The sequence below is a fragment of the Hydra viridissima genome, unplaced genomic scaffold (genome assembly GCF_058129835.1).
Source record: "Hydra viridissima isolate aposymbiotic clone 2 unplaced genomic scaffold, HvirCarnegie_v1 scaffold_1, whole genome shotgun sequence".
NCBI lineage: Eukaryota > Metazoa > Cnidaria > Hydrozoa > Anthoathecata > Hydridae > Hydra > Hydra viridissima.
The window spans coordinates 14,656,940-14,668,559 of NW_028324300.1; the positions used below are offsets into that span (position 1 = coordinate 14,656,940).

General features: G+C 25.8%; 3 protein-coding genes and 1 long non-coding RNA gene across 10 annotated transcripts in view; all 4 read right to left on the reverse strand.

Annotated features, from left to right (window-relative positions):
- Nucleotides 1-4,517, reverse strand: part of LOC145187393 (uncharacterized) — a 9,579-nt gene extending 5,062 nt beyond the window's left edge. Inside the window, exons 1-4 of one of the 5 annotated variants that reach the window (XM_090086445.1) lie at nucleotides 4,135-4,517; nucleotides 3,521-3,629; nucleotides 1,162-1,636; nucleotides 615-999 (exon numbers count right to left, since the gene is read on the reverse strand). In XM_090086445.1, coding sequence (XP_089942571.1) covers nucleotides 615-999; nucleotides 1,162-1,636; nucleotides 3,521-3,629; nucleotides 4,135-4,156 — 991 coding nt within the window. In that variant the 5' untranslated portion in view covers nucleotides 4,157-4,517. Of the gene's footprint in view, nucleotides 1-614; nucleotides 1,000-1,161; nucleotides 1,637-2,858; nucleotides 3,008-3,235; nucleotides 3,366-3,520; nucleotides 3,843-4,134 lie in introns of those variants that run through there. The other 4 variants (XM_090086454.1, XM_090086437.1, XM_090086461.1 and 1 more) reach the window with 4 other exon arrangements.
- Nucleotides 4,518-4,827: 310 nt separating this feature from the next.
- Nucleotides 4,828-6,704, reverse strand: LOC149893494 (uncharacterized). The gene is made up of 2 exons (XR_016452250.1): nucleotides 6,488-6,704; nucleotides 4,828-5,712 (listed from the first exon to the last, which is right to left on the reverse strand). It is a non-coding gene; the product is annotated as an uncharacterized LOC149893494 (long non-coding RNA).
- Nucleotides 6,705-7,334: 630 nt separating this feature from the next.
- Nucleotides 7,335-9,245, reverse strand: LOC145187685 (MICOS complex subunit Mic10-like). The gene has a single exon (XM_080064141.2). The coding sequence runs from the start codon at nucleotides 7,654-7,656 to the stop codon at nucleotides 7,381-7,383; it is 276 nt and encodes a 91-aa protein (XP_079920267.2). The 5' UTR covers nucleotides 7,657-9,245; the 3' UTR covers nucleotides 7,335-7,380.
- A 568-nt stretch (nucleotides 9,246-9,813) lies between these two features.
- LOC145188035 (nuclear cap-binding protein subunit 2-like) lies at nucleotides 9,814-10,782 on the reverse strand. Of its 3 annotated transcripts, none has more exons than XM_080064590.2 (2): nucleotides 10,625-10,782; nucleotides 9,814-10,305 (listed from the first exon to the last, which is right to left on the reverse strand). In XM_080064590.2, the coding sequence occupies exon 2, from the start codon at nucleotides 10,295-10,297 to the stop codon at nucleotides 9,815-9,817; it is 483 nt and encodes a 160-aa protein (XP_079920716.2). In that variant the 5' UTR covers nucleotides 10,298-10,305; nucleotides 10,625-10,782; the 3' UTR covers nucleotide 9,814. The 3 variants fall into 3 exon arrangements, with proteins under 3 accessions (XP_079920716.2, XP_089942619.1, XP_079920717.2); XM_090086493.1 differs by lacking the exon at nucleotides 10,625-10,782 and adding an exon at nucleotides 10,405-10,506; XM_080064591.2 differs by lacking the exon at nucleotides 10,625-10,782 and adding an exon at nucleotides 10,436-10,492.
- Between the last annotated feature and the right edge of the window lie 838 nt (nucleotides 10,783-11,620).

An 11,620-nucleotide genomic window follows, 5' to 3' on the forward strand; every position in this document is an offset into this window, starting at 1 on the left:
GATATGAGGCTAGCACTATCAAAGACAAATCCAAGAATTGAAAAACTTTGTTCTAAAAAGCAACAACAACCATCACACTAACCAAATGAATAAATAAAATTATTATTTTTTTTTAATTGAAACTCAGTATTATAATGTTTTTTTGGGAAAATATATTCAATGTTTGCCAGGCGAGGTCACTGTTTTCTGTTAAATCTCAAAGGGGGTGCTGGACTAAGAAAGGTTGAGAACCCCTGAGTTACATCATAGTAAAATGTTTTATACAATTAAAATTGAGACAAACCAATTTTAAATTAGAATTAATTATCAGCTTGATAAAAGCCATTAAAAAAAACTGTAATGTTTTTTTTAAATCAGTTGTTGTACTTTAGGTTTTAACTTTTTAATAGCCTAAATGTTAGCAATATTTGGAGTTTTTTTAGACAATTAAACATTAAACTTTGCTGTATTACAGCAGAAAACAAATCTGTTCGTTCTTGAAAGAACAGATTTGTTTTCTGCTGTAATACAGCACTGCAAAATGCCAAAATTTACTAGATTAAAAACAAAATATTGGTTAAATCAAATCTTAAATGTTGTTCTTGAAATCTCAAACATACAAAACTAAAGCTAACCTGCTGCCCCATTTTGGCTTATGTTTAGGTGATGTCCTTTGATTGCATCAGTTCCTGCTTGACATTCCTTTTTTGTACGCACCATGCCCCTTTCTATTCCCATATTTAAAACATTAATATACTGATAAATGGTATCGTTAAAACTTCTTAAGTGCTTTATGACAAGCTCAAGTCCTTCTTCATTTAAAGGTGTCATCATTCCAACTGCATTATACAAACTATAACCAATGAAACATATGGGTTCAGTGCAAAAGGATGAGGGCCCTAACATCCACAAACCTAAGTTGTAGTTTAGACTTGGATTGGCAAAGATGTTTTCCAAAAAATGGATAGCTCTAAGATAAGACTTATGCTCTCTGGGCTTTAAAAGTGATAGATTGGGATTCTAAAAACAAAATAATGATAATAAATTTAAAAAAGTACATAAAAACTTACAGGTTGTTTCATTGGAATATTAATTGGGTAGTATTTGTATTTTTGTGACAGCAAAACTAAAGTTCTAAAAACCTAAACTTTAAAAAATTTCATAAAAATAAAAATGACCCACCAAATTTTTTGCTTCATTTAAAAGAGTATTTGCTGCATCAGTCACACGCTTTATGTTTTCTGGGCGAGGATCAAGAATTTTAAAATACTCTCTAATCATCTGATCTGTAGAACTTGGATGCCATGCTGTTTCCTCTGGAAAAACAACATGATACTGGTCACGAACTTTGAATAAAAAATCACCTAGCTTAATTCTTTTGGCTTCTTCTGAATAAGCACAAGCATCAAACTTTTTAATTTTATTGGCTGTTGCAGCTGTTTTACACTGGGTTGACCTCGTTTTTGCTATTACTATCAATACAATGCCAACTATTAGAAGAAGGAAGGTAATTGTAATAAAGGCAATGAATTTTTTCTCAGTTAACAATGGTTTAAATTGCTTTGTTAAAATGCTCAAATCAAGGCTTTCATCACCAACTTTGATAATATCTTTATGGGAATTGGACCGCTTTGAGAACTTTACCATATCTGATAGTCTATATAAAGGAAAATGAGTAAAGAAAATAACAATATTGGTACAATTATTAATTACGTTAGCATATTTAACTATATCAGCATTAGTTGTACATAGATAACTACATTATTACCATTTATGTATATGCATAAATATTGCTAATTGGAAATACACATAGATATATTTATGTGTTTGTATAATTAATATAACCTTATGCAACTTATGCTACATATCATACAATTTGTAGCATTTTAAGTGTTATATACACTTAATAAACTTTTATTAGAGTGAACATTTTTTTTTTTTTTTAAAATAAGAATTTCAAAAAAAAAAAAATTAACAAAAATTTTGCAAATTTTTCTCATCTCATGGATGATCATTTGTTTAACATCAATTCACAAAAAAATTAAAAAAACGTTCTTAAAAAAAAGGTGCTGTTTAAAACCCTTTTCTCAAAAACAAACAAACATCTTAAGAAAACATTTCATGTTTAATTTAGAATATATGTCTATCAATAAAACAATCATCATATTTTATTTTTCCAGAAATTATATTTCCTTTTTTCACTGTTCACTAAAAAGCTTTTCTGTAAAAACTTTTTATGCAAAAAAAAAAAAAAAAAAAAAAAATAGAATTAAAAAGAGAACGAATTACTACAATAATTTTTTTTTTTCTGAGAGGAAAAATATATCAATATTAATGTTAAGTTAAAAATCTACAAAGTTACATAAAAGCAAATATTTTCAGATTTCTAACTTTTATAAATGTATGATAAATAAAATGATAAATTTTAAAAAAATTATGTTTAAAAAGTATAAAAAATTTACAAGCTAAGATGAAATTTAAAAACTAAATGCTTTAAAAGTAAGCTAAAAGCCGTTTCATGGCCAAAAAATACTTCATTAGTTAGTCTATGTAATATATATTTTAAAGGGTTTGTTTATAATGAAATGAAAAGAAGATTAAAGAACAGCAATCAAATTCTATATAAATAGCATTAAAAAAAATCATTAAAAAAAAATCATTAAAAATAAATTAGTAAAAATAAATCATTAAAAATAAATTTTCAAAACTTTCAATGAAGCTTTATGAAACAAAGAAGACATAAAAGAATTTAAAAAAAAAAAAAAAAAAAAAGCCACAAGAGAAAAAAAAACTTATTTAAAACTTATCTCCAGACCTTTCTTACTGCTAAATACATTAAAATCATCAAATTTTTAATTTGCTTAAAAACTCATTCATACCTATTTTTATTATAGGGTCACTTTGGCTGTGTTATTAATAAGTAGGATTAAATCTAACTGTTAGTAAGTTACATTAATAGCCAAAAAACCATATTCATGTTTTGTAAATATTTACTAAGGTGATAGTTAATTATTCTGGTAAACATCGAGGTAAACTTAGCTGTTACTACTTCATGAGTCACAAGATGACATGGAGCATAAATTGTAAAAAGTTTACAGAACTTTAGTTCAAGAGTATATTTTTGTATAGTATTTTCAAAATGTTAGTTTTTTTAAATTAAAAGAGTTTTATTTAATTTAAAGAAATTGAAAATATTTTTACTAATTCTAACAAAAATAATAATAATAGTAATGATAATAAAAAGTGAAATTATTACATTTACAATTTGATTTGCTTCTGTTTATTTTTTGAAAACTCAAAACCAAACAGTCAGAACTTGATGATACAAAGAAGAATTTATATTTGAATCATTTATATGAAAATTCAACAGTAAAATATCTTAACATCCTTATAAACTTAATAGTTGAAAAATGAAGGGTCATTCATTATAACCAGGAAAAGAAAAGATAAACATAGTTTTAATATTTTTATACAACATAAACGACTCCCTCCATAGTAGAGAATTACACAACAAAATACAAAAAACACTTTTCATTTTTACCTATTTTTAGAAGTGAAGACAGCTAGTCTGTTTATGTCAAACAGACAGAATTTAGGCAAACATGCTTGTGTATAAGTCTCTGTTTGACAATCAATCTTTATAATTGTCTCTGCCGAATTCAAAAAGAAAAAACAGTGCATGCATTAAAACTATTAAGTGAAAATCTGCAATGATCAGCTGTCATGGATATTTAAGCTTAACAAAATTAATATTTGTAGTAATAATGACTATTTTTTAAAAATTTCAAAGGCATATGTTTCTGATCCCTCTAAATCAGCACAAACATGCAGACACATTTTTAGATCATTAATGTGTTTTGTTATTAAACTAAAAATATAATATAATAAATTAAAAATAAAATATCACATTCAGAACACCATAATATTCTTATTAAATTAAATTGCATTCACAATACCATAATAAAAAAATGCTTATGATAAGAAAAAGAGAAGTTGTTTAAGAAAAAAAAAAAAAATTATAAGACAAAAAATGACAAAGTTCAAAGCAATTTTTATACATTTTTCTTTGGTTAGAATACAAGCTAGTTTTAAAGTGTAACTTTTCCCTATGATAAGTAACACAGAACATGACAAAACACAGAATAAATCTTATACCTTTTGTTTCTTTGCTTGCCATCTACCAAAGTAATCTTTGTGTTTAGAGAGGATAAAAGATTTAAAAATTCTTGCCATCATCTTAGTCAAAATTAAATCATTGATGTGTTGGAAGTTACTCCATCTCAAATATAATGCTGAAAAATCATGATTAAGGACTCTGTCTGATTTTAAAAAGGTTGTAAATAATCTAATTTCAGATGTCTTCAGAGAGTATTGAAGAAGTTTGCAGAAGTCTTCATTTTGATTGCAAACAATCAGATTTTGTAACTCCATATTGTCAACCTTAAACTCCATGTCTATTTTTCTAAAGCCCATTAATCATCTATTTTATTTTTATTCAAGAAAAATATGTGTAAAGCCTGTAAAAGATGTGCAAAATGTGCAAAAGAGGTGTAAAATACTTATAAAATGTGTAAAAGATTGCTTCAAAATAAAGTTTAAATTGAAAAATAATGTTCTATTGATTATAAAAAATAACATTTTGTTTCATATTTTTACTGTTTACATATTTTTATCATTATTGTTACATGCTATCATGTAAATGAAAAATCTTCAACTAATTTTAAAAAATGATAGTCTTAAATGAGAAAAGATTTAGATTGAGCCAAAAATCTGATTTCTTAAAGATAATGTTACAAAATAAAATATATTTTAATGATTTAATTTATCATAACCTTAGAAGACATTGTATTTTTATTTTTGAAAACATGATAAAAATTTTTTTTAAATATTGTATATACCAGTATGAGTTGACCTGGTTTATATAAGCTGAATTCCTACATTTAACTGGAAAGAGCAGTTTGGTTTATTTAAAATGTTTAAGCTAAGGTGTATTTTCCACAGATTAAAATTTTTATCCTTTTACATTCTTAGGGAAAATTTTTGATCCATTCTAAACAGCTAAAAGCCTTGACTTATACACTGGTATATGCAGTAAGTTGAAAGAACTATGTAAAACTATGAAACAAATAAAATATATGGAATGATACTGTGAACATTTAATTTTCATTTTTTAGCATTCAATTTTATTATCATCTCGGCGCAATTCAAAAATTAAGCTTCTACACACTAAAGTGGTGAGGACTATTTTTTTTTTTAGTATGTGATTTTAAGTAGCAACCTACAAGTGGCTATTTGCAAACTAAATTTTTCACAATCAAGCCTGAAAAGTCTTTTAAAAAAATTTTATTAAAATAAAAAGAGTATAAACTTGAGTGTTAAACACTGGTAACCACCAGCAAACATTATCACTATGAAACCATATCAGTAGATTTGTAATATTAAATATTTAATGACATAAAAATGAATTTTTTATAAACTTAACTGAAAAATAAAAGAGAAAAAATCAGGCAGAAAATTTGTAATATAACTATAAATTTAATACATCATTAATAAGTTATACAGGAAAACATAGTGCATAGAATTGAAAAAAACTAACATGGCAAACAAAACTTTTAAAAATACAATTTTGATGCAAAGACAGCAACTTCGATAAAATATTGTTTCTAAAGCTGTTGCTTGGAAACTTTACTTCCACAAAAATCTTCAAGTTTTTTCAGTCATTGGAGAGACAGCCTAAACAACAGTGGTTATTAACATAATATAGAGAAAGTGTCAAAAAGATTTTTCTCTAGCAGTATGCAAAGATAAAAGCATGTTCAAATTTACTTTTTTAATAGTCTAGTTATAACATTTAGTAAATAAAACTTTACAAATAAATAGTTCAAACTTTATAAGTCTTAAATACATCATACTCAACATTTTAAAATGAAAAAATTCTACCAAGAACAGTCTTTATGAACAATTAGTTTATGAAAATCATTTCATAAATCCGAGTGTAATTCATTTGTGGAACCATCATTCACAATTATTCACAAGAAAAAAAGATAAAGTTCACAGTGTTGTACAATTGAAAAATACATTCAAGAAAATATTTTTTCTTTATAAAAAATTAAAGAAGCGGAAAAATTTTATCCATCACTTCCAACTGTTCCTCAATTAGATATTGATGATGATTATGCTAGTGCTATTCACCATGCCACTGAAAGTGCAATGAGGTCTGGATATAGATTGCAATTGAAAAATCAACACATGAGCATACTGAAAGTGATAGTTATTCAATTACAAAGCTCAACTACAAATAACCTCATGTGAGCTATCTTAATTTATTATTACTCATTAATTGTCATTACTCATTAATTGTACTATTTCACCATTAAAAAAAACTTTTCTAATATTAAAAACAATTTATTTTTCTTTTTTTAAAAAAAAGCTGTATATCTATTAATCAATATAAAATTCATCTGTTTTTCTTAGTTATCTTTTTTTGCAGAAAAAAAGCAAGACTTACTTGCTCTTCAACATTTGAAGTGATGGCATTCTGTTGCTCTAACCTTAAAAGTCTCTTCTTTTTTGAAACATGGATTTTGTAAATGAGGTTTCCAGTCAAAATGACTGTTGAAGAGACTAAGAAAAATGAGATTGTTTTTTGCAGACTATCAGCTAGACGTGATGCAAAACTCATTATTTAACTAAAAAAGAGTAACTTTATTTTGCACATCTATAATTCTACACTTATTTAAATATATATTTGATTTTAAACTTATCAAACTGTAGGTAACACAATATAATTTTAATGAAGCAAGTGATTTAATGTAAACACTAAAAAAAAAAAAAAATGAAATGAAATTAAAAAATAAAAAAATAAAAAAATGTGGGCAAATATCTCATCAAACTTGAAACTCAAAAGGATTTTTCAAAATCCATATTTTCTGTGTTAACAAAATTTATTATACTTTTATCTTTATGAAAGTTATAAATCCATCATTTTTAAATGCTTTTAAAAATTTAACTTAAAAACTCAGAACTACAATTGTTTAAACCTAAATACTTCAAAAATAAAAAATGAGCATTGTTAACAAGAATTTAGATGTTGAAGTAAACTTTTATAATGAAGAATAAACCTAGCATTTTTTTTTTTTTAAAAAAAAAAAAAAAAAGAAAAATCCAAAAAAAAATTTTTTTTCTACAGATAGTTACAAATAAAAGTAGAAACTATTTCATTAAAAAAAAGGAAGAAAAAAAATGCTGCTACAAAAGATTGTTTTTTGAAAACAAGGAAATGGTTTGAGTAAATATAGTTTTGTGATGTAAAAAAACTATACATTATTTTTTTAAATTAAAAAAAAAACAGCAAATGAATTCAACTCTCCACCTGTATTCAAATGAAATATTTACATAACATCAAGATTCTTCTGATGATACAACCTCTGAAGGCTCTGCTTTTTTTATTGAAATATTACTTGGGAGTATTGACTTAAACTCATGCTGACAATTTGAAACTGCCATACCAATACCAACACCAGTAGAAAGTGTCACAGGCCAAACTTTACGTTTAAATGCTAGAACAGATAAAAGAGCTCCAACTCCTAGGCCTGCCCCACTCTTTATAAGAAGATCAGTAATACATTTATCATACTTTTGACCTATCTCTTCTTCGCTACGACTTGCTAGTGACATTTTTCTAATCTACATAAAATAGAGGTTCTATTAACTGAGCATTAAAATAAAAACTTTATAAGCAGAAATTTTGCTCAAAAGTTTTTTCAAAAACAAATAACCAAAAAAGGCTTGTTAGAACAGTTATTGTAAGGATCTTGTTAAAAAAAACTTTCACTTTATTTTTGAAATTTTTATCTCAATGTTTTTGGCTAAAGTTAAAAGGAACTTGAAATCTAGGATGATATAAATCAACATAACAAAATTATAAACACAGATATTTTTTATTACTATCTTAAGAATCTGCTACATTAGTATATGAAAAATACAAAAGAATCATGATAACAAAAAAGGATCCAGTTAACACTTTTTGTAAAACATGTTATTTACATCTAGTTGCTATGCAAATAAAGGATATACTGGCTTGAACTTACAATGAATGCTTCCAAAAGCTGGTTTAGTAAACATTTGCAGAGATGAGTTATTGTGATGACTGAATGAAAGTAATATAGTTGACTATTGTGTGGTTGCCATGATGCCTGAAAGTCAATCAAAATTATCTTTTCCAGTAATTGCACATGATTAAAGTTTTATAATATATTCTTTTCAAGTTATTGTACATGGCAAAAAGATTCTTTGAAGATAATAATGTAAGCTTTAAGATTGGGGTCCAGACCTGTTTAAACATGAGTTCAATCATTTTGAAATATTTTAAACACTTCGCTACTAAAGTTGTAAAGAAAACTACCAAGGTTATCAAGAACTTTCTTGAATTTATACCATAAAAATCACCTCCCTTATAGTGATGTTTAACAACTACTGAATTCTGGATGTAGTTCAAGCAGTATTCCTCCAAGCTTACAGGATTAAAGAGAGTTTTAGTAGAGGAAGATGATGTTGAAGGAAAACATAAGGTTTTATATTAAGGAAGAAAAGCCTTTTGCTTATTCGAATTTTTTAATTTTAAGTTATTCTTTCCTTTAGACAGTTTTCATAATTTTTAGTAGTGAATCCAAGTTCTCAAAACATCTAAATTTTCTGATTGTTAACCTTATATTCCTCTGACAGTAAAGACATATAACTTAGTGGACCATATTTAAATTCCAAAGACTTAGACAAGGCAAGAAGTTTTACCTATCAAGTTTTATTTTATGTTCCAACATAAATACAAAAGTTTTAAGATAAAAATGACGTCAATCAACTGATCAAATAAAGATTCTGGGAGTTCTTCTGGCTCAGGGTTTATTTTTTTTAACATCTCTAAAAAATTGCACCTCAAATTTCCATCAGGTTAAACAAAGGTAACCAATTACCTCATTATGACAGTTACATGATCAGTCTAAGTTATTCTAAGGTAAGTTGTTCATAAAGCTATAGATACTATAAGAAAAATTTTTTAGTTTCAAATTTTATTTTAGAAACAATTTAAGTAATATAAAAATTTCTTTTTTTTAACAAATCTAAATTTTAAAAAAATTTCATCTTATACCATCATGTGGTTTAATGATGAAAACTGATTTGTAAAGATTATTTGTTTTTTAACGTAATTCATCTCACATAATTTTCATAGTATTTAAAAACTTTGTGCCTTGAAAAAAAAAAAAAAAAAAAAAAACCAATCAGAAATGATAGACAAAAAAATTTTCTCATGCAAACATTTAAAACTTTGTTAGAAATTCATCACAACAGACTTCATCACGATAGACTTCATCATACTTTAAAACAGACTTTGCAAGAAATCTAGCGCATAAATAGAAATACTCTAAAGTGACAACGAATGTCAACATTTTAAACAGTCAATAAAGACAAATAATTTTAAATTACAAAAGTTACTGAAGTGCTGACCTGTCAAAATGTTCATATTAATTTATAAAATTGCAATTTAAATAGAAACAGAAACTAAAGGAACAGTAGAAACAATATTGTTATAATTACTTGAGCTTTAATACTATTATTATTATTTTTTTTTGTAGTAAATTTATTAGCAGAAGATAAATATATATATTTACTTACATATTTGTAAGAAAAATAACAATTAGTTTTCTTGTCATCTTTTAAAACACTGTTGAGTTTTAAATACAAAATGAATTGTTTACTTTTGTTTGTCCTTTTATTTTTTTATTGCGCCTTCTTTTCACCTGAGTGTAAATAAATTTACCACCATTTCAAAAGCAACAGCTTATTTCGTATCACAATAGCTTTCAGCATCAAAACCTTCATCTGCTTTGTTGCGCTCCTGTGCAAGTTTACCAAAACCACCTCTTCCAGGATCATAGTCATTTCTATATTCATCTCGCACTTGGCCTCCACTTCGTCCCCTGCCATACTGACGACCTTCTTCAAAACCTGCATCCCAATCACCACGAACAATGCGGTCTTCAAGCCTTGTACCATTAATATATCGTATAGCATTTTCAGCACCCTCTCGAAAATAATATTCTACAAAACAAAATCCACATGGCGTTTTTTTAACTCTATCTAGTCCCATTATTATACGCTTGATATCACCGCTTTTAGAAAAAAGTTCATAAATTTGTTCTTCTGATGTATAGAATGAGAGATTTCCAACATATAGAGTTGTACTTATTTCTAGTTTTCTCTCTAATTCAGCACGAGTCCCTTTAAAGTGTTGATCTCTATAAGCACTAAGACCAGCTGCCATTATTTTTCCTAAAAAAAAAAAAGGTGTATATATATATATATATATATATATATATATATATATTTGATAAAACAAGTTTCAATTTTCCTTCAGCAACCTTGTAATACCTTGTAATAATTTGAGTTTTTACTATCTTACTTTTGGCTGAAACTTGATTATGATGCCACCCAAAATTTTACAAGTATGGATCTTAAAATCTCTGCTAGTAAAAGTTCTGCAATAACAATTTAAAAAATTTCTTTTAACAGTGATGAAACTCCTAATAGCGTGGTAAAGTAACTAAAAAAAAGTTGTCTGGCCCTTGGATTGGAAGTCCTATAAGCTCACCTGTACATTAAAAATACCCTACTTCCTTATTGGTGTTGTAGATTTTATAGAAATTGCAGCTTTAAGAACAACAACTGTACCAACTGAGCTTTACAGTAATCAGTTTAATTCTGCCCAAATGTATTATGTAAATAAGCTCAGAAAAAATAAGATATAAAATTAAGAGGAAGTTTAACTTAACTTTTAAATGACAATAAATTGTTGCTAAAATAAGTTATTATGCAAGGTATTTTGCATAAATTATCATGAAAACTTTGTGCATTAAGTTGTTTTTATGCAAATCTATTTTCTGTTATTTTTATGCAACATTAAGTTGTTTTTATGCAACTAAGTGCATAAATTAACTATTATTTATAATGCTAATTTAGTCCATAAGACATTATGCAAAACTAAATTATTAAATGCAAAGCAAAAAGATTTTTCTACTGATAACGCATTTTATTTTAAAGATTTTTCTAATAACTACAAATTTCTCATAGGTATGTGAAATGAGGTTTCTTAGTTTATGAAAACATATTTTCTATGTGGATTGTTTTATGTGTGAAATATTACAGGTTTAAAAAATTTTTTTCAATAAAATTATGGAAAGTGAGGAATTAAAAATATTTCTTTAAAAAAAGATTTATTACTGAAAATAATAACTTCTTAAAACCATATTTTATACAAATTCAAACTTCAATCACATAGAACTTTTTACAATTTCCAATATTTGTTTAATAGGACAGACACTTTATTTATTATTATCATTTCTTTTTCTTTTTAACAGACATTGCTAACACAAATACCTTGCATTAGTATAATTTCTTAAAATAAATATTGTAACAAAAAACTTAAATGAACAAAACCACAAAAAAATCATAAAAAAACACATTCAATACAAAAAGTAAAATCTATAGAGTACTAAAAATAATGGTTAATCAAATTACTTTAATTTACTTTGAGCAAAGCATGTAATTTTTTTTTTTTTTTTTTTTTTTTTTTTTTTAATTTTATCTC

Excerpts from the sequence above, each read along its gene's own strand:
- LOC145187685 (XM_080064141.2), bottom strand. The coding sequence starts at position 7,656 with ATGTCACTAGCAAGTCGTAGCGAAGAAGAGATAGGTCAAAAGTATGAT.
- LOC145188035 (XM_080064590.2), bottom strand. The coding sequence starts at position 10,297 with ATGGCAGCTGGTCTTAGTGCTTATAGAGATCAACACTTTAAAGGGACT.